This window comes from Corvus hawaiiensis, chromosome 13 (assembly GCF_020740725.1).
Source record: "Corvus hawaiiensis isolate bCorHaw1 chromosome 13, bCorHaw1.pri.cur, whole genome shotgun sequence".
Classification (NCBI taxonomy): Eukaryota; Metazoa; Chordata; class Aves; order Passeriformes; family Corvidae; genus Corvus; species Corvus hawaiiensis.
In genome coordinates, this window is record NC_063225.1 from 2,925,150 (window position 1) to 2,947,440 (window position 22,291).

Consider the following 22,291-nt stretch of genomic DNA (forward strand, 5'->3'; position numbering starts at 1 on the left):
TACACACCTAGATTATTGAAGAGCTCAGGTAAAACCCTATTCTCAGCTTTCTGTGAAGCTCCAGGATGGCAGACCAATATATACATTTATGCTACATAACAGCATCATTATGTAGTTTGAGGAATGCATCCCAAACTCAGACTGTAATCTGTACATACACTGGTAAAATCAGGATGCTACTTGCAAGCAGCTAAGCTCACTCCACAGCAGGATTTTAGCTGCTTGGCTCCAAGGTTCTTCCAAATTCTTGGTAATTGTTTTGTACTCTTCACCTTTTACCAAGCAAGATGTACTCTTCAAGTTTCATGCTCAAAACTAATACTTGAAATACAAGTTTTGCTGTCTTTTGCCACAGCTTGTCATTCAAATATATAAACATACAAGCGTTTGAGGATTTTAATGTGATGTTGATGTCAAATGAGCAAAGGAGGGATAATGAACAAATTAGAAGCACGGTGGTTTTTAGCAAGGCATTTAGGCTGAAATGCACTGCTTCTTGCATGAACTCAGTATTGACAGAGCTGGAATAAAAATGACAACAAGTGGGCCCAGCAGTAATCCCGGTTTAACGCTGATTCGGGGCAGGGGGATGGCAGCCTGGGCCCGATGTGTGACAATACACACTAACTCTACCCTCGTTGTCTGCACTAACAGCTCGAGCCAAGGATTTTGCATGATCTGACCTTGAGTCTAAAGGCCAGCTGGGAAGAATAAATATGTTTTGTGATGTTATTTATCACTATTATTATCCGTCTCTTATCTATGCAAAGAGAATTCTTTTGGTTTGATTCAAGCAAATATTTTCCCTTGATAGTTTGCAAGTAAAATACAAGAAGATTTTTGAATACCTTTTAATTCATAGCAGTGGTAGATTGCTACACTCAGGGAAGTTTATCTCAACATTCACAAATCTCTGGGGCACTTTAAGGCCCCGGGGTCCAGCAGGGCTGTGCATCCTGCCAGCGCATCCAGCATCCGTGTCTGCGAGTGCTAGCCATTCCCAGGCCCTTTGTCTCCTCGCCTCGATGATACTGCTGCCATGGTGAAAAACAGAGAGAAAGAACAACAGGATATTGTCCCGTTCTGGTCTGCGTGCCAACTGTGACAAAATGTTGTTTTCTCCTTGGTTTGGGGATTCTTGTTGGCTTTTACTTGTCCTGGGTGAGCCTGAAAACGTTAAGATGTTTTTAAAATTTTTCCAGTTAGTGTGGAAACCTTGAGTGTCTGGGAGCAAGGTGGTGTCCCATGCCCTGGCACAAACATTCCTGTCCTGGGGGATGATTCTCTGAGTCATGCAGAGGAAAAGAAGCGTTCTGATGTGAAAGACAACAGGAAGGCGTTCAGCACGCTGTGTGCCAGCAGGACACCTGCAGAGCTGCCGCAGGGGTGGAAGTGAGCCACAGGCTGCATGGAGAGTGCTGAGAAAACTGCACGGCTGCACAAATCTGACGCCAAAGCAGGGCTCTATTTTTGGCCTCGGCTCTGCGTTTCTGACACCTGTAGGGACGCGTGAAGCGCACACGAGCCTTGTGCAGCACCTCCGGGAGCGGAGGAGCCGCCGCAGGGCACGGGAGCGCAGCGGAGCGTTCCTGCTTAGCCAACAGGATTAATTATAACCCAGGAATATGAACCGTAAATGTGCTGAAGCTGCCAAGACGGGAGCTGGGTGTGTGCCAGCGCCTGAATGAGGACACACCATCCCGTCAGGACTCTCCGGGAGCAGCGGGCAGCACCGAGGTACGCGCGGAGCCCCACGGAGGGAGATGGACAAATGGGGGTGCGGCAGGAGGACGGTAGGCGTTCAGCTGTTGCTTTGGGATGGGCATGGTGTCTCAGTCAGTCTGCTTTCAAAATAGGGGATCTCTGGGGGGTGACACACTTCATGATTTTAAAGAAAATCTTATCTTTGATGGGGTCTCATTAACATGCAACAAACCCAAAAAATCTGCAACTAATGTGAGGTGCTGGCAAAAGCTTTGACTTCTGCATGTTTTTATGGTTGTGTGGACCACTGTCTCTTCTGGTGGTGATAAAGACCATTGTGAGAGCATGAGGTGAAAAATGATAATTGAGGCAGAGAACGAGTTGTGTTAAAACCACTTAGGATAAACTGGAGTGGCGTAAGACACATTCTGCAGAAATGTATCCTATAGGCTACCTAAAACAAAGGGGCAGACATAACAAATGCTTTGAAAGATAAATGGCAGAAATTTTAAGAAATCTGCTTGAAGTGAGACGTGATGAAATGTTAGAAAACCACAAAGGTGAAAGAAATAGATGTGCTAATTACATAATTGTGGGACTACAGAAGAAATGCCCATGAAGGAGGAAGCTTCTGCTGGTTGGTTGTGAAAGGTTTAGTGGGGTTTCAGGAAGACTGAATTGATGAAACTATACCTTCTGTTACGCTGTAAGCTTTAATAAAGTAACAAAACTTCCTTTAAATGAACATGTTGTAATATTGTTTTAATGATTTGGGGTATGAAAAAGCTAATTTTAAAGTCTACTCTATAACCCATGATTTGATTTGAAGGAAGATACGTTTACTAAAAAAAAAGTCAGTAACTACTAAAAGCTGGGCTGTGTCCTGGCTTCAGGGCACTTAGAGTCAGTGAGTTTCCTGGTTGTGTCTCCAGTTCAGGATTGCTATGTTAATATTTTTATACATTCTGGGAAGCTCTAAGCTCTGATGAATGGTTTCTCTTGCTGGTATGCACGGCTTTTCTCTTCTCTTTTAAGGGCTATTTGGAGTTGTAGAAGGCTCTTTGCTTTGAGCTTTTCCATATCTAAGAAGAGTAACTGTATCATATGTAAGGCCGAAGCTTTCTTTTGCCTCAGTTTGTAAATGTTAAAAGGTCAATCTGTTCAAAGCTGGTTTCTTGCAAAACAGTAAATAATTCATAAGTATTGGTTAGCTCTGCTTGCAACCAGATCATGGACTGTTAAACAAGACTTGACTTAATTCTAGCATTGTTTTTATTACATTTCTATAAAGAACTTACACTACTCTCTGTGAGTAAATATGGAGAGTTCTTAACCCTGATTTCTGACATGAACATGAATTAATTTTAAATTGATGCTTCTCTACTCTACAGATATGTTTAAAAATGTAATAGTCTTGGTTTAGTCTTATGAACTGCCTACTGCTCAATAACTCTTATAAAACATTGATATATTTTAATATGAATTTAAATAATAATCTCTTTGCAGGTATACTTATAAGATGCATTCTGTGATCTCTACCAGTGAACCGGCACAAGCAATTCCTTTCTAAGCTCACTCTAGGGACTGCATCTTGGTCCTTGTACTGCTTGAACTCCCAGAGAAATAATTACACAAGGCCTATTACCTACTGAGAAATAAAATGACTGAGTTCCTGGTTTGTTTTAACTGGTGCAATGGTGAACAGCCCCCGCCGGTAGGTGGATGCACAACTGCCACCCTTTATCAGATTTGAAATTTTGTCTTTCAGTTACGTGGAAAATGCTTTCGTTTTCCTGTTGTTTTGATTAGTTTGGGCAAAGTAATGCAAAAGCTAAAACCAGTCCTGTTAAACTATGTTTGAACTTTGTGTGCTTTGCCAGAAACTTAGACTGTATGACTGTTTGCAGTTTTCAGGCCCTGACTTTCCAATATTAAAGAAAGCTTTTGCTAAAATTCAATTAGCAGTAATAAAAGTGACTTTCATCATGTCTTACTGCAAACAGTCTGAAACTTCAGCCCTGTTGCTATGAGGTGTCATTACGGGTCAGTACTGGCTATCTATTTTTATCTTGGCTACTTGTTTCTGGCTGAAAGCTGCTGATGTTTTCTGAATAGAGACCTAAGATATCTTTTTGTCTCATAGAAGAGGCGTCGGAGACTGGACCGGAATATGATAGGAGAGCCAATGAACTTCGTACACACGGCGCACGTCGGGGCCAGAGAGATGAGTGGTGACTATTCCTCAGTAAGTGTGCACCTCTGGGAAAAGCACAAATCTCCCCTCAGTAACCTGTAGAGCAGGGAGCTAATGAAATACTAGCTAGTTGTAAGAGAGAGAAAAATCTGATTTTTTTTTTTTAATCAGTAGAATAGCATCAGAACAGAACTTTTGGTTTGTAAACATGAGATAGTGTGGGAGATACACTGAGCAGGAAGTGCTCATTTCCTCAGTATCTTTACACATGATGAGAACCCATCTTTCACATGATGAGATTCTATGGATGCACTTGATACTAGAACCTGATCACCTTAAAGTCAAGGCTGTGCCAGGGTGAGGGACGTAAGAATAAGTGGATTTTGTATAGCAAAATGTATCTCAAATGCTGACTTAAAATAGTATTTAACAGTCCTGGATTTAGTTGTTATTTCTCCCTACTACAGTTGGGACTCAGCACTGTAAACATATGACCCGCCTGCCTTTTCAAATTGAAGCTTTTACTAATTGCTCTGGCAACCAGAATTTATAAGATGCATGTCCTAATAAGCTTTTTTTCCTAGGCTGTATCAATTCAGGACCACATGAAGTCTAAAGGTGGCTACACAAATGGCACTTCTGCAACTGTTGAAATATAGGAAACTGAGAGAAGGCTGAAATCTGTTCTGTCCTATGAGGACCCCCTGGACTGTGCTTTCATATTCTCTAAAACCTTGTTATCATGGAGTAGGGAGAGTACCTGAATTAGAAATAGGTCAGTACAAGCTTTGATGTTCTTTGCACTATATCTTCTGAAGGAGTTATTTTAAATTACCCTTAAAATGGTCTGTCATGGTAGTGTTGTAGTAGCAACTGTAATTCGTCACTGTGGATGACTTCCTAGCTCTGTCCCAAAAACCTCTCAAATCTGTCATGTAAGATGGGATTGGAAGTCAGTATGAATTGTCTGGGATTTTGGCATCTTTTTCTCCTCTCAGGAAATGCAGAGGTGATTTAATTGGAAGGTATTGCATGTTTTCACTTCTTACATGGGCTAAACTGAGTTGCTAAGTACGATCTTGTGGCTGTCAGATAACTTTGGACCTGTTTTTTAGATACATTACAACCTAATGCATAAATCTTTGGTATTTTTTTAATGTCTTTTGATGGTGAATGAACTCTAATATAAGATAGCTAGCTGAGTCTGCGAAACACAGTGAAACTTCTGCCTTGCCAAAATAACACTTTTGTATCTAAAAATGGAGCTTTTGCAAACATTCTGACTCTCAAATGAGACTTAGAATAAGAGATGTATCCCTAAGTGACTGGGCTGCCTCCCATCCATGCACACACACTGCTGTGACTGGCAGCTATTACTACAACACAGCTAATTTCACCTACCAGTTAACTTCCAGTGGTGCTACAAGATGCTCACAACTGTGTGCTAGTTTTGCATGCCTACCACTGAATTTTAAACTAAACATATTTAAGATCTCTCTCTTTGTTACCTCTCTGTAACAGTAACCACACAGGACTTCAAGGGATATCTTGCTTGTCTTTCTGGCTCCTTCCTTTCAAGATTGTCTGTTTTTATATGAAATAAATTTTTTCTTGCATGCGGTGTAAGTGATACGGCCATGTGAAGGACACACATTTAAAGAATATTGTGAAAAGTTGCAGGAGAATATTAAATGGAAACAGAATTTTGCAGAGTTCCAGCACTTCATAAATATTTAAATAAATAGCCATAAATATTTAGACATACTCAAACTACAGTTTATTACTTAGTTCTTATTCATCTTTCTATTAAGTGATATGACAAAACTGCTGAAGCAGAACTAAGTTTTTCTTTTACCCAATCACTGACAATTGTTCCCCAACTCAAAATTCTGTATGACTACCACTGTAGAAACTTAGGAAATCTGCTTGCTCTCATGGGATTTTCTAAATACAAATGTTTAAATTGCTGCCATATCAGCACAAGTTATGCTGGAAGTCAGCAAACTCTTCCTTTGCTCTAGGCAGAAGATCAGTTATGAACTTATTTCCATTTAAAGAAACTTATAGCGGCAAATCTTTTAATTTGTATTATTCTGTTGGTAGCTTGTGATATTTCTTAAATCTAGGTTGCTGGCTTTGCTGAATTGTTAGACTGCTTTTTCTGAGTATACCAGGAAACTAAAACTTGAAAGGTAGCTCTGTGTTTCTGTATATGTTTGAAAAAACAGCTTTTCCCCTCCCCCATGTTTTATCTTTTAGGGCCAAAAAGGAAGAGGGAGTACTACTTTCTGTAACAGTCAACAGCTGATCATAACATTCTGTAACCACATAAAAGAAATCTAATACCCATGTCTTGCTAGATTCTTACTCTTGAATTAGAATGCACGCCAAATTTAAATATATTTTAAAATTAGCGTTGTTAACTGTACATTTAGCTTTTGCAAGTCTTTTATATTTCTGTCTTCTAACTTCAGATATATTCTAACAGCCTTGTTAAGATACAGAGTTTAAAGAAACTAAATCCTGTATACTTTAGAGGAAGCATAAAGTGACCAAGTTGTTTGAAAGAATAGATTCTAATTCATCTGCTATTATACTGAGTTAATTAATTCAGTCATCTATACCTGCCTAGGAAGAATTGTGATAGGGCAGTTGTCATGAAGAAAATGGGTTGTTTTGTTAACACTGTAAGAAAAGACATTGAACAGAACTTAGAGTTTCTTGAAGGACCACTCAGTAGATTTAAAATTAGTGGTGTAACTAGAAATAAAGGAGTTGGTGATCATTTCAGTTTGTCTCTCTAAAAATAAATCAACAGAGAATTTGTTATTAAACATTTATTTGGAGAAAAATCCTAGTTTTGATTATGTAAACCAAGTAGCACTATCTGGTATAAAACTAACCTATTTTCATCAGACTATGTAGTATTATATAGGACCACAATAAAGTGCAACATCATTAAAAGGAAATGTTTTGCTATTACATTGAAAGTGTCATTACTTTTAAAAATCTAACAAACATAAACACATGTCCTAGGGCTTAGGTAGTTTTTGTTCTATATTTAGAAACCTTATGTACCTGTAATCTGTCATGTAACTCAGTATGAGCCTATTTTAGTTATAATAAATATGTTGAACTGGGCACTTGCACTCTTTTCATATTGTGGGAAATCTTGATATTTTCTCTGCACTGAAAACCTGTTGGCTAAGTATATGGATCAGCATGGCTTGAACTTTTATTGCACAGAATGAAATTTCTCCACTAGAGAGCATAGTTTTACATCAAGTTTTCTCTGTTCTATGCAAGCTCTTGCTCCATTGTGGAGTTTGGTGTTTTTTTGAGCTTGACTGAAATAAAATACAGAAACAATACCAATTGATCAAACTTTTAATCTACATTGTAGGCTGTGAAGACCTTACATCAAAACAACCAAGAAACATTACTGCTCCAACTTGATGCCATTTTATGGTTTCTTTTTTAATCAGAAGTAAAATAACTTGCAAGCAGAGCAGGATCAACTGTTTTTTATATAGTCTGGCAGCGTGTCAGCACTGTTTACTTCCTTGAAAAACAAAAATCCGGGATGGGGAGGTATTTTCAACTCTGGCTGTCTTATGCCTTGATGTTCCTGCTAGGCTTTACTGACTGTCCCATAATGCTGCATAAAACCATAGGCAGTATATAGAAAAGGTATTTGTCTTTTTCATGACCTAGTATGTCTTTTCACCTCCTGCAGAGCAGCTTTACACCAGTTATGGGGTGTCAATGCTATGCTCCAATTTAGCCTGTAATATGATAATTTGCAACCCACACATGTGGTACTATTCCTTTGTATGCTCTTGCCATACTGGACTACCAGGTGCTCTTGTAGCTTCCACTCTGTATAAACAAAAACTGTTAAGAGATTAATAAATACCCTTAATGTTACTATGGCAGCAAGAATAACCACCATTCAACAGTGTTAAATTCCATGTTCATGAAATTCATTGTATGTTACTATATATGGTAACACTGAAAAAAGAAACTCCAATCTGTCAGTGAAAGACGATTAAATGGCTGCTCCTGACCATGTCTGGATTTACTTTACTGTCAGCACTGTGACACCGCCCTGAAAACCCAACAGCTGAAGATAAGAATGATCTTGTCTGCCTTTCATAATCTCTGTGGAACTACAGGAAGAAACCAGTGCTGTTTTACAGTGGTGTTAAGATATTCTCTGGGGAGTGGGTTCCTGCAAGGCTTCCAGATACTTTGTGGTTAATGCTTGAAATTCAAAATTTTAGCTGCTTCTTACCTATAAAGTTGAAGTCCTGAGTGCCTAAAGAGATGCTGTAAGCTGCTGGTGCCTGGACTTCTGCAGATAAACTGTCCTTCCTTCACACACAGTAATTTGTCTGACACAGAAGGCCCAAGGTACTTGTATCAGTAGTTTTCCTGCTAATATTCATGGGGTTACAGTGTATGTGTAAAAGGTTTCTCATCCTGTACAGAAAAGGTCCTCTCTAAGAACTGGCCTGTTGGACAGTTGTTTCCTCAGCTGAGCCTTAAGCTGTGGAGTTACTTGTGATCACACGCAGCTCTGAGCCAGTTTTGTACTTTGCTGTGTGAAAGCATAAAGCCCCCTTGATATTGCTTAGCTCTTCCTACTGCAGGGAAGGTGTTGAAGAGGCTAACAGGCTGATCAGGAACTACAGAAAAAATGAGGTATGGAAGTGAGGGAGATTTAGGCATGGAGAGGCAACATGGTGTACATTTATGAGGAAGGAGCAGGGAGCAGAGCATGCTCATGTTGACGTTTCTTATCTGCAGCGCACAAGGCAGCTTTGATACCAGTTGGAAAATAGCCATAATATGTACATAATTGGTATATGGAGGAAATCAGGGACTTAAATGCATGATTAAGCTGGGACTTTGAGACATAGATTGCCAATATAACTTTAATGAATGGTAGCATCCTCTTCCTACAGTGGCTTACAAAGCTGTTTTCAGAAAGTACAGAGCCACCCAAAAATGTTGCTGTGGTTTCAGCAGTTGCAGACTGATGTCACATATATGTTTGGAAGACAAGAGGGCTTTTTCTCTTTTTTTCCTCTGCTATATATGAGGTTGCAGATGTTCTAAATGCCAAGGCTGGCTGCACCCAAAGGAACACAAACCAAATAAAATCTAACATTTACACAAAATAGCAGTAGTAAAAGGGTATCTGCCTTTGGTCCACTGCACAGCAAAACTTCAGGGAAACTAACTAGATCCATCTGATATTCAGATTCCAGGTATTGGGAGGATATGGACAGGTTGGAGTGAAAGGTCATGAGACTTCCTTGTGCCTGAGGAAGTTTGGGTGATAGTTTGTTGGACTCTCTGCAGGCTGAGATGCCGGAAGCTCACCATGGCTACACCAAAATTCCATTAATACTTTTTCTCCTGCTGTTATGTAGAGAATGGAAAGACGAAACAAAATAGTGAAAGCACTTTGAGTAAACAGGGATGTTACTAGTATGTGTTCTTGTGCCAAAAAAGCTCCCAACTTGAGGTGCTTGACACTGAACTACAGCTACTGTTGTCGCTTGGGAACTTAGAGATGAGCAAGCTCCTAACTAAAACCTGTGCCCTTTCAGGGAGAGTGGGGTGTACAGGGCACACATGGCCTGGTCTGCACTGCCTAAACCCAGCTTATCAAGGTTTGCATTATGGCTACTGAACACCTTGTGGTTGTCACTTGTTCCATACATCCTGTTCATGTGCATCCCATTAGCATGACCAATATCCTAAAATGATACCCAAAACCTTCATTCAAATGGAAGTTCTCTTAACCCAGTTTTAATCTAAGAGAGTAGTAACAGCTGGACAAGAACGACAGCTTTGAGGTGTCTGTTGAGGCCTCTACAATAAATCACTCATGAAATCAAGGCCACAAAACTGTATTGAAGCTACTTTATTCAGTGAACCTATTTAATTTTTTGTTGTTATTAAAACAATGTAAATGGGAAGAATATTCTAACAAATTTTAAGTTTTCTCTGATATTTGCATATGAATCCAAACTGAACAAAACCAAGGCTATTATTATTAAGGGCCCACCCTAATTCAGGGGCAAAAGAAGAAGCTGAATTATGTCTTTTACTGTTTTAATATATATGTATATATTTAGACCTTCATCTTAAGTAATGTGTAAGGAAATAAACTGTTCTTTTAGACTGAAATTAGTGTGATTACTCTGGCTTACTGAAAATTTTAAAAATGGACTTAAAATCTACATTTAAATCACTGGGAGAGAATTTGATGTGCTTTTAAAGCTGACATTAGCCTGTACAAGTGGATGATTAATTAATTTCATATTTCTTCATCAAAGAGCTAGAAAAAGTGGTTACAGAATTATTTTTATTTTTATATAATAGTGTATTTACATGCATCTGATCTTGCTGGTGCTTAAGAAATATGTGTACATTTTACATAACTTACCTGAGTCTAAAGGTGAATGAAGACTGTCCTAATAACCAGTAATTAGTGAGCTGTGTCTAATTAAGGATTCATAGATCTGGCAAGACATGGCACTTACTTACAATGGCACTTACTCTAGTCGGAAATCTATTTTTAAAAAATGGATGTAATATATGCAAGTTAGACTCAACATGAGCTGAAGCTGCAGATTAATGGTGAAATACCCTTTTAAATGCAGTTACCCACATTTACCCTTGCAGTCTCTACCACCAGGGAATATTAAAACCTGACTCAATTCCTTTGAGGGTGTGATACAATCTTAACAATGTAATTCAAAAGTAAGGTTTACAGTGCTTCATTAATGCAGCTAATGGGGCCTTGCTGCATAATGGTGTATGAGTAAGGCTTTCACCAGTTTCTTTCAACTAGTTTAAACATTACCTTGAAAATGCATTTAAATTAGTTATTCTCTCTGCTTTATAATATTCAGTGAACTAGGGTATCTCTTCCTTGCAGAAATTACTATTTACTGGTGTTCAGATAAGGCTGTTAGTACATGGGGAAAAGTTGCTAAACATGTGTTTGTATTAATAAATAATTCTTAAATGCTGTCCTTTCTATGTTTTGGATCGCTCTCTTGCCAGGAGAAACAGGTCCATCAGGCTGTTGCACATGTCCCTGTCGCTGCCACGTGTCCCTGTCTCACAGAGACAGCAGGTTTCAGCAACAACATTTCCTGTACCCATTTAATCAAGAGGTTTCACAGTGTTATTTTGCTCTTTTGTTCCAGACTCCAGCCAAAAAGCTGTGAAAATATGAAGCACTGAAAGAATTTATAGGATAGAGTAAAATATTTTTTGGTTAAGCTATTTCCTTTTCCTCATTACCTGCTTTATTCTGTCCTATTACTCTACTGCCTACTAAATTTCTTAGAAATATGTGCAGTATTTGGGTCAGTGCTCTTTCTTAGTTCTTAGAAATTAACATATTTTAAAAATTCCTTCATCCTGTTGAAGTTTGTGTATTGATCAATGAACCCCAAATCCCCCCTGTTCTGATTTTTGTGTGACACAACTCTTTGATAAACAGAGTCCAGTTGCTATTAATCTTAGTCCTCTAAAAATTAAGCAATGTTTCTCTAAAATACCTAATACTGGTAGCCACCCTTCCACATCTGCCTACCCAGGAAGGAACTATCTTCTGTTTATGGCATTTTATGCAAAATTAACAGAATTAAACAATAATTCAAGCTTAAGAGTAAATTTGATTGCATAAGGAGATACAGGGAAAGGAACAGAAAAAGGCAGATAGGTTGGGATAAGTTTACTGAAAAGCCAAGAGGCTGATCATTATGAAAAAACATAAATTAGCACTTAATGCAATGTTAGAATTAGGAGAACAGCCCTGGAATAGAAGATATTTTGGATTTTTTTTTTTATTTCCAGCTGCTGACAGAATAAAAATTGCTGTGTTTTCCTGGGGAACACAAGGAGAAGGATTCGTATGTGGCAGGACAGGACAGGCCGCCATGGATTCTGATCCTGGGAGCAGCTACGCACTTGCAATTCAAATGAAACACTTCTTCCATGCCCGAAATGCAGTGTAATGTACATACCCACAGCTCATTAGAGATCACAAAACTGGCAGATTTATTGAAGTAAATCAGTATTCGTTTGTCATCCAGATCTTGTTAGACTTAGAAGAAGAGATAGTAGTTGGCGTAAAGTGTCATGGTTACTCTGACAACAGCACCAAAATAGAAACACACAGATGGACAACGTACTAGCCTGTTTTTTTTAAATACCAATTCTGCATAGAATCTGAATTATTAGTTGTGTAAGAGTGTGCCATTATCTGGTTAACTGTTTAAGCACATGAAATTGTTAGATACACTTTTGCAGCTCAGCAATTCTACAAGATGCATAAGCCTGTTCTGTTGCTGATATAATGATGAATTGCAGATCATCACTGAGCCAAATAAAAAGCCTGTCTGTTACCATCAAAATATCGGTATTGATCAAAACACTACTTATGTACAGGTATGTAAAGGTTACTCAGATTTTTACAGCAACAGAACAGCTTCCTGACAATTTGACATAGTGCAGTGGGGAATGTTCCCTGTAGATGTTCTGTATGCCTTTGTCCTTAAATATACAAAGAGGGAAAAACCATGCGTGCAGGAATCTCCTTCCTCAGCAGTAATAACCAATAAATACTTAGTTTGTGAGCAACACAGACTAAGTGAGTTACCCCCTTAAGGCTTTGATTTACTGATGCTGAAGTGGAGCTAAACTCTCATCCTCTTGCGTCTCCCTCTTCCTCACGCCTCCGCCGTCTCAGTCATGGCCACACTCCCTTCTTTTCCCAACACAATCTTATCTTCAACCCTTCCGCTTCCCTGTGCGCGTTGGCCCTTCGGCAGGCCCCGGGAAGGGGCGGGGGGGACCGCGGAACCAGTGCTGGAAAACCTCCAGCGAAAAAAAAGATGTTGCACAACTTCCTTTGCTGGTAAATCACGGAGCTGTTTCATCCCATCTCCTTCCCACAAATCCTCGCTGTTTCTTACATCTGATGCATCACAGCCCTTTTAATACTTTCGAAGCCTGGAAGACATCTCTGAAATGCACTTGTCTGTTTTTTTTTTTTTTTAAGAGCAAACAACGCAACTTCCTCCACCTTGTGTTATAGGTCACACTGCTGTTTCTTGTACTTGTTGCTCTCACGTACGACATCCTGCTATCCTCACCACACCTCTCTCCCATGGCTCTGCGAGAGCTGGACCGAGATGAAACACTCGGATTGCTTTGTTTCGGGAGAGTGGGGCAAACGCGGCCGCTTCCTTTTACTCGTAAGGGCACTGAGGCGTTTCAGTGAGCCCGTCAGTACCAAAAACACTGGGAGCTGCTGCGCGGACACCCCGATACGGCAGCTACTGACCCCCGCGAACCGCAGCGAAACAAGAGACACAGAGGCACAAAGACACCCGGGGGCGGGGACGCGCAGCCCGGCGCCCGCCCGGCTCCCCCAGCGCCGCCCCGCCGGGAGCGCCGCCCCGCGCCCGCCGTGCCCGCGGCGTCCCGGGACCGGGCCGGCGGCAGCGGCGGCAGCGGCGGCAGCGGCACACGGAAGAGGAAGTGGTGCCGCGCCGGGAGCCGGTGAAAGGCTCCGCGGGGGCGTGCGGAGCCCGAGCTCAGCGAGGCCCCTTCCCGAGCAGCCGGCGGAGGACGATGGGGGCGGCCGGGCTGCTGTGGGCCGCGCTGTGGGCCCTGCTGCTCCCGCTGGTAAGGACGCGGGGCCGCGCTGCCGCGCCGGCCGGGGCCGAGCGGCGCCACTCGGGGCCGCCCCGGCGGATGGGGCCGCCCGTCGCTTCCTTCCGCTGCCGGCCGAGCGGCTCCCTCTGCCCGCCTCATCCCCCGGACACGTTCCCGGGAGCTCCCCGGCCGCGGCGGGCAGGGCCCGCGCAGCTCCCGTCTCCCGCGGCTGGGCTGCGCTGGGCTCCGCCTGCCTCCGGGCGCCCCGGGGCGGGTTGGGCTGCAGTGTGGCCCGGGGGATTTGGGCCTCCTGGGCGCGCCTCGGGCGAGGCCTCTCGGTTCCCCCCACCGAGCCCGGGGAACTCAGGCCGGGCCAGCTCCTGTCACTCCTTGGGAGCTGAGATAACAAATCTCACGGGTGCCGGCGTGGATAAACCTGGTGTTTCTAGAGGTGTTTAAATTTGGTTGCGGGGAATGGGGAAGCTCCTAGTGTGTGTATGCGTCCTGATTTTTGTCTTGTTCATCTTCAGTGCCGTTTTGGTTTCGGTATGGCACATATTCTCCCTCTCCACAGGTGTACATTGCCATGGAAATCTGGCAGGCCAGACTACTCCAAATGGAGTAGTGAAATGGGGAAGTCAGAAATCTCTGTAACCTGCTTAGGCAGTACAAAGGACATATATGCATTAAATGCTGTTCCACGAAATTGTTTTGCTGTTGAGTTTTTTTATTTACCTAATTTTAACGAAGTTTTTATCTTGTTTTGGTAAGACAGGATGCAGAATACTTCTTTCCTATGTAGGAAGTCACCATTGGATCTGCTCAGCAACAGGTGCACAGCACAGTCTGTTAGTACCTTGAGAATGCCTGTGGGGGAAGTAACTTGTCTCCCTTGCTTTTCCTGAATCCCACATAGCTGTCACTGGTGTGCTGGGCTTTTCTGAAGAGTGGCTTTGCTCCTTAACCTAGTGGTTTGCCGCTGCTGACAAGGGAAGAGGCTTCTGGCCTCCTATAAGACTCCAGGCCCTGTGTCCTGCCTCCTTCTTTGCTCTACAGATGCAGTTGTAGCAGTGGTGAGCACTGGACCCAGGTCATTCTGCCTCAGGAGCACTGTCTTGGCATTAAGAGCTTGGGGAGTTGGGACTGGGGAAGGACCACTGCTGCTCTGAGCATGGGCTCCTGTTCCCCTGGGTCCCAGTGCCTGGAGAGAGGGAGAAGGGCCAATCTGTGTGTGTCACACGGCCACTGGCAGAACAACAAAATGATGGTTGTTCTATTCATGGCTATTTTTTTCCCTGCCTTTTTATGTTTCTGTGGGTTTTATGTTGTCACTTGCTATGTACAGACTACCATCTCCCTAGTCTGTACCTTTGAGTTTCTGTATGTCTTATCTAGGTACTAATGGTGATGGATGTTGTAAATATAGGCTTGGTTTGGTCTCTGTGTCTACTGGTTCATCTGATTTCCTGTATTCTACATGGTGGGGTTACTGATACACTCCAAAGCTCAGCAGTCAGGCCAAGCTTATATCCCTGCAGGGACAAGGACACGTTTGGAAAATTAAGGATTAAGAGACAGAATGAGACTTCTTCTCTATCAAGGATAAGGAATTATACAACAAAAATTTAAAGGTTGTAAGGGAAGGAAGTATGATGAGAGAACTACCTGTCAAAAACAGGAAGGAATTTGTTTGGAGGTGAGGGGCCATTGGGAATTGTCTGAACCTGAAGAGAAAGGAGATGGTGATGCCCCTTTAGGTAAGGGCAGCTGTTATGCCTCTTCTCCGTGTGGGAATGCTTTTATGCCAGAGCAAGTCAGCCTAGGGAAGCAGGTTAATCTTTTCAAGAGATGTTTTTGTGACCACACACTTAGTCTTGTTCTTAAGTAACAAGATGGAAAATGTGCTTGGTGAGAAATGCTAGCTTTGTATGTGTAGTGAGAGCAGGATTTGTTCAGTTCAGCTGACTGCAAGGCCACCTACCCAAACCGGTAGCCCTTGTCTGTTGTGAAAGAAGGATACTGAAGCCATTAGAAAGTAACAGGACTTTAGGTGGATGCAACAGGATTTCCGTGGGGATGGTCCAAGTGAGGCGCATCATGTAGTGTTTCTTTTAATTTTTAACTTCTAAATGCTGTCTTTAGAGCTTAGCAATGACTAGGTGTGGGCACACGTCATGCTCAGGTCCTGCCTCCTTCCACCTCATGAGGATGAATTGTGTTCCCTGGTTAATCCCCAGAGAAGGGAAGCTTGCCAAACAAAACATGCATATCAAATAAGCAAGTAATCACTCCTTCTAGGTAGATTCATGCTTGTGTAGCATTAACACTTGATTTCCTGGAACCCAGAAAACACTTATTATTCTACTTGATGAAGCAGAAAGAGCTTTTAATGGATGTAAACCTCTGGGGTTTGCACCTGTTGGAGGTAGTTACTGCTTTTAATTCACCATTACTTTGTACTTCTGGGTGAGTGCACTTAAGAGGGAAGCTTGATCATTTTTGTGCTGATCATAAATCATGGAACAATTTATTTTAGCTGACAGCTGAAGAACTGTTCTGTGTTAAACAGTTAATGTGCTCAGGCCCTTTGACACAGTTCTCCCAGCAGATGTTCATGCGCTGTGGCCAATATAATGGATTCCTCTGAAGAAGGTTTTTTGCTATTCAAACCAGGCAGACATAAACCTCTGAAACAATATCGTCACATGCTTTTATTTTCTCTCCAGTTCTCCCTGCTGTAGAACACAAATCTTCTAGCTTGAGGAGAAATGCCTCTCTAGCACTGCTCGTTGCGTATCTGACAACTATTTGGGCTTCTCCCCCATACCCATGCCTACTTCTAGCTTAATATGTTAGTGGGTTTTTATACAAATCTGGAATTTAGAGCAGGATTTAATGTTTTCTTAATCAGATGATGCTTCTTGCTATTGAGGTCAGTTTCAAGACAAACAGTTGAAAAAGATCATCTTCCAGGTTTTTTACGGTTACACTTCTTTGAGATGCAAATAATGTTTGTTTGTTTTCACTGCTTTATAGCTGTAGCTGCATCTAATCTTTAGTCTGTTCATTTATCCACTTAGATACCTGATCTTTATTAATGCTTGGGGAGAAGTATTATTCCTAACTTCATGAGAAGTTTTAGAATTCAGCTGTATTTGTAAATAACAGGAATCATATTATGTGAGGGAGTCTAATCTTAAGAAACACCAGTATTTTCTTAACTACACAAATTCTTCTTAAAGTACACTAGTTGGTCTCTTTGTGTTTACAGTTACTTGACCAAAAATATTTTGGTAATTGTCACATGATACGTACATACATAATACATATAATCCCCTACTTTATTAGTAGGGAAAATTCTAGAGTCTGCAAGGAGGCAAAGATTTTAATCTCTTTTCCAGGTACTGTTCTAATTGCTTTGCATGTAAAATGTTACACGTTTTGGAAGGCACAAGATAGAGAATCTGAAATCCTTTGCATAGGTTTTGTGCTGGTATTCTGCTTGGTGACATGAACTGTACGTGTCATAAATACACTGTATTTGCAAAGAGGATAAGCAGCATTATATAGTAATTAGCTTATTACTAGTTTTCCAACCTGCTCTCAAGCTCCCCATCTCTTATGGAATCAGTCATTATGTAAAATAATTGAGTAAATTCCTTTTCTCTTAACAGTTCTTTCTCTTAAGCTTTTTAAAAGAATGTCTATATAACTGATATTCTGATCTTGGTTTAACTCAGAACACCCTGATCTGTTGCAGGTGGCTGCTGATGAGGGGATCCTGCACGCCTCTGGAGGTGGAGTGTCTCCAGTAACTAAGGATTACTGCATCATTTACAATTCTAACTGGGTATCTCTTCCAAAAACCTTGGACAATGCTGTAAGTAGCTTGTAGTCATACTCTCCAAGAAAACCAGAATGCAGTATGAATTTGGGTTAACTATAACTGGCCTTCAACATTTTGGATTTAATAGGTGCTACACTGAATATTTGCCATTTTGGGTCATGTTGTCCCCTTCCCCCCAAACCACTCAAAAAAAAAAAATCTATAATGGACATTTCTATCCTTTAGAGAGCTGGCTTCTAGAGTTTACAAAAGGAATACTCTCTGTATGCTTAGAATCAGTTGTAAATGTACTTATGTATTCATTTTATCCTGTTAAATTTTTTTTCTTCAGATGTTATCCTTAAGTCTAAGTTTTATATTTGGGAATTAAAGTTCTGTTTATTTGTTTACAAAAACTGGTAAAATTCTGAAACTTTTAAAAAATTTTCATTCATCAGTTTGATGTAGCATTTAATTGTCTTGAAAACACGTGGTGTAATAGGAGATTATCTGAAATGTACCATCATGCTGTATTTTCTGACTGTTGATGTGAGGCAGAAACAAATGTTCCTTAGGCATTTTTAGAAACAGGAAATACTTTGTGTTTGGGATTGATCAAGGCACTCTGTCTTTCCTTCTGTTCATTTGCAGACTAACTCAATGTAAAACACAGTAAAAATCATTTGTCTGCCCCAGCCATCTTTTCTGAGCCACTTTGGCCACTGGGATGCCTTGAGCAACTAAAGAAAACTGACAATAATTTCAAGATAATTGTCCATATGAAATTAAACTTAGAAATAAGGAGATGATGATCTAAGTAAAACATTATTAGACTGAACAGCTGGTTTTGAACAAGCATAATACTTTGGACCTCTGATTATGTCGTATCCATCAGTGCTCTTTTGGCTTGTAAGGCCTGGAAATATCACAGAGTGTACACTGGATTCCCCTGAACTACAAGCAGTGATTTTCCTGTCTAATCAGTTTCTTATGATTAAATTATAATACAAACTGCTGTGAAGTTGCACTTAGAAATATCCAGATTACTTCTGCTCTATCCTGCTCTCAGTGTCCCTTAGTATTGCAGGCTGCAGAAACTGCTGCTGTGATTTTATATTCCTGAATTAATCATTCTTTTCTGTTACACCTCTTTCTGGCAAATCTCAAGTTAAAGAGCATAGTAATGGAGTCATCTAGATTAATTTGTTTGTAATATCAATTTTTCTGCTTTAATCACTTTAATTCCTTTTCTCCCTCTTGCTCTGCAGACTTTCAGGACTCTGGAAAACCTGACTTCTACAGTCCTCTGCAATTCATCTGAAGTTCCTTCTGGCGTAATGAAAGACAAAGCAGTTGTAGTGATGAGAGGAAACTGCACTTTCTTGGAAAAAGCAAGAATTGCACAAAGTTTGGGTGCTAAAATGCTGTTGATTGCCAGTAAATCTAGGCTGGTAAGTTACAACACAGAGTTTTCTTGTGTAGTGAAATAGTGTCTTGTCTATTTGGTCCTGTGCAGGGTTAGCTGAGAGCAGCCCCACAAGCAGAGGACCCTGACCATGTGTGGGATCCCAGCAGAGCCATTTGTCCTCCCCACAGAGCTGTGCTGGTGGGGCTGTGCAGTGCTGGGTTACATCTGCTAAGAGGAGCTACAGCTGAGCTGGATTTTTAAATGTCCCTTGTATCTTCAAACGTGTTTCTGATGCAAATACTTGTCTTTATCTTTCCCTAATTTTAGTGCATTCTGAACTCCATGTAAACTTAGCTGATACTGTTTTAAACATTTGTGATGAAAATAAGCTAGGAAAATATAATCCAAAATTGGAAATAAAAAAGGTATTGTGAGATCGCATTGCTTTTTTGTTCTCTATTGCAGCTGCAACGTGTATGTACCAATATGTACAATTTATGAATTTGTGTGATTATCACAGAAAGTTAATCTTGTTTTAGAAGTGTAGAAATTAAAAACAGTTTTGATTATTCCTTGTAATATTACATAAAAGCACAAGAGCTGTATGAATCCAGATGTGTTGGTATCATCTGGTTTGATTTAAGTACATCTATCTTTATTGACCTTTTGCAAAGGATGATGAATGAGCTTTTTGGCTTTTACCTTCCTACAAATACACTGAAATTGAAAGGATAATCTGCTTTTAGGGATTTAACCTACTTTGTAAATAGGCTCAACATACTTATCACTTACACTTTCTCTTTTAGTCTGCTATTTCAGATAACAAGACTGATTTTGAAGATGTGACTCTTCCAGTTGCTCTTATAAGATATAATGACATAGTAGATATGCAGCTGGTAAGTAACAGAACTTCAGCATGTTATGGTTGTATAAACTTAAATATTTGAACAAATAAATTAATTTCAGGTCAGGTCTGGATGTCTGCCTGATTTGAATGTGCTTAGATACTGCTTTCAGTTCTAGGAGAGGATGGACATTTAGTTGTGGAAGTACTGGTCTTCCTAATCAGGTGAACAAGAGAGAACAATTGATTGATTAGAACACAGAATGGGAAACAATACCTAACTGGAGATGGGGAGCCTTAGAAGTCTTTCTGCTGAGCAAGATAAGCTGTCTTCCAGTAGACTTGGGTACAGTTGCAGGTGCCTGACATTCCTGAAGAGCTGTAGCCTGAGAGGATTGTTCCTTTAGTGCAGAAGCTACAACAGCTGAGCTTGTAGCTACTGGCACCAGAGCTTTCAGGCAAGCAGCACCTGAGCAGGTTGGATCTTGAGGAAAAACTGAGAGTTTTTTTGCCTTTGGCAGATGATGAGCTCCCTCTATACAGTGTGACAGCATCAGCTACAGAGTGGTTAGGCAGTGTGGTTTGAGTTTCTGCTGGTGAGTTCGTGGAGAGATGCCAAATGCATGTTACTAAAATGTGGCAGTTGTAGTATCTCCTACACTTTATAAGCAGGGCAGTTTGTTTTGGGAGGATTTGGAGTTTCTTTTCCTTGACTTGTAACATTAGGATAATGAATATTGCACAGGTTTTAAGGAAAACAGTATCTTTTCTTCAGTGTGGCTTTTTCTGTTGTTATTATATTGTTTTGGGGTTTTAATTTAGTGTTGAATAGTTTTGCTAAGCAGGAGTTGAATTGCACATGTTTTTCTGTGGATAGCAGAGGCTAGCTTCTTGAGTTGAATTTGCAAGCTCACTTCACCATTTCTGCTCTTAATCTTCAGAGCTGCCATGGGAGGTTGTCTTAGGTAAGTATGCAAACTGAAACTGCCTAGATTTGTAGGACTCTGGTTGTTTACTGTTGTGATTAAAGATAGGTACTTGCTGAGCACTGACATGACTGAAGGTTTGTGCTGACTGCCATAGCCTTGATAAGTACTGTGGTTGGGTTCAGGTTGTCCTCTGTCTTCAGATTTGTTTCTTCAAGTCAGATAAGTGTTGTTTGCTTAGCTGAGTGGTTTTAGGATGCCCTACTAACATGAAAGGGAACTAGGGCAAGTTAGGACTCTAAATGGTTCTGAATCTTCTCTGCACCACTTTATTGCCCAGGAGTGGTGTCATGCAGAATCACTTCTGTACAGCTGTAGTAACTCACCAAAGCACCTCTGCTCTAGATTGGTGTGCCAGGTGATGGCTCACACTGCTGCTGAATCAAAGAATTCATTTTTCTCTTTTAATGAGACTGCCTTCATAAAAGTAGTGAGGGACACAGCCTAGACTACAAGAGATCTTTCCTAGTTCTGCTGTAGTTTTTTGCCAAAGCCTCCTGTCATGTTGCTGGCAGCTGTTATTTTGAATGATATTCTATGCACAGAATCCAGCAGCCATTGTACACTTCCTACTACAATTGCATTTCTGGTTTAACTCTCTTTAAAGCTTCCAGTTTCTCCTTTTATTTAGAAGAGAGAGACCACACAAGTCTGAGGGACTAGTTTGCATAAGCATTCTTTTTTCTTGTCAAGACTTCATCTCTGTGAGCCTTGACCCTTAGAGCCAGGTCTGTTAAGAGTCTTGATAGCAATAGCAGAGACTTACTAACCTTCTAGTCAGTGGACAGCTCTCTTGCAGAGTTTTAACCTGATGCAGGCTGTTTCATTCTAGTGCTCCCTGTGGTGGAAGTTGAGACTTAGAAAGTTTTTAGTGAAGAGAGGAACAATAGGAACAAAAGGAAACAATTGCTTTAGATTCTAACGTGAATCATACTTTGTAAGATTTATGAAACTTAAAGGAAAAACTGGATTAAGATCTGTTGGAACTGAATATTAAAAATGCATAAGCCTCTTGGGGTTTTTGGCATTTTTTTGGTTTGGGTTTTTTTTTTACATAGAGGATGCTGTGATTTGAATAGGGTTTTTTCCCTTTAATGTTATGTTCCACTTCATACAACTGCAATGTTTCACTAGAACTTAATTTTATTCCTTGTTTTTGAACTTCCATAACTTCAGGCAAAAAGAATGATTCTGACTTCTTTAGCCTGCAGGAAGGTTATTATCTGTAATTAGAAATTCAGATGCTGAAATGAGTCAGCTTTCTTCATATGTGGCCACTCTACTACTGGGCTTCCCATTCAGTCTTTCTACTGCCAGTTTGATCTTTCTGAAGCCAAACCTGTCTGTCATGTTCTTCTCTCTCCTGCTTTTATCTCACATGCAGACTGTAAACAAATCTGGGGTTCTTTTCTGCATCTCTGAAGTCTGTTCTCACTGCACAATTATTTTAGATGTCTGGACTTAGTTTGACTGCAACAGCAAACTTGTCTTCCCCACTACTTGGCATTTCCTGTCAAATTATCATCCCTTTTTTGTTTTTCAAATCTCTCCTTTCAGTCAAATGGAAGCACCTTGGTTTTGCTTTCAAGATTCTTGTGCAATTCAGTACCAGTTACATCTCAGTGTTCCCTCCTATTTT

At 40.7% G+C, this 22,291-nt stretch overlaps 1 protein-coding gene across 8 annotated transcripts in view; it reads left to right on the top strand.

The window, feature by feature from the left end:
* The first annotated feature begins 1,038 nt into the window (after positions 1 to 1,038).
* SPPL2A (signal peptide peptidase like 2A) overlaps positions 1,039 to 22,291 on the top strand; it is a 36,916-nt gene continuing 15,663 nt past the window's right edge. The window contains exons 1-6 of one of the 8 annotated variants that reach the window (XM_048318152.1): positions 1,039 to 1,793; positions 3,211 to 3,418; positions 3,848 to 3,949; positions 17,349 to 17,468; positions 18,683 to 18,865; positions 19,629 to 19,718. In XM_048318152.1, the coding sequence (XP_048174109.1) occupies positions 3,365 to 3,418; positions 3,848 to 3,949; positions 17,349 to 17,468; positions 18,683 to 18,865; positions 19,629 to 19,718 (549 nt within the window). In that variant the 5' untranslated portion in view covers positions 1,039 to 1,793; positions 3,211 to 3,364. Of the gene's footprint in view, positions 1,794 to 3,210; positions 3,419 to 3,847; positions 3,950 to 13,420; positions 13,619 to 17,348; positions 17,469 to 18,682; positions 18,866 to 19,628; positions 19,719 to 22,291 lie in introns of those variants that run through there. The other 7 variants (XM_048318151.1, XM_048318150.1, XM_048318154.1 and 4 more) reach the window with 7 other exon arrangements.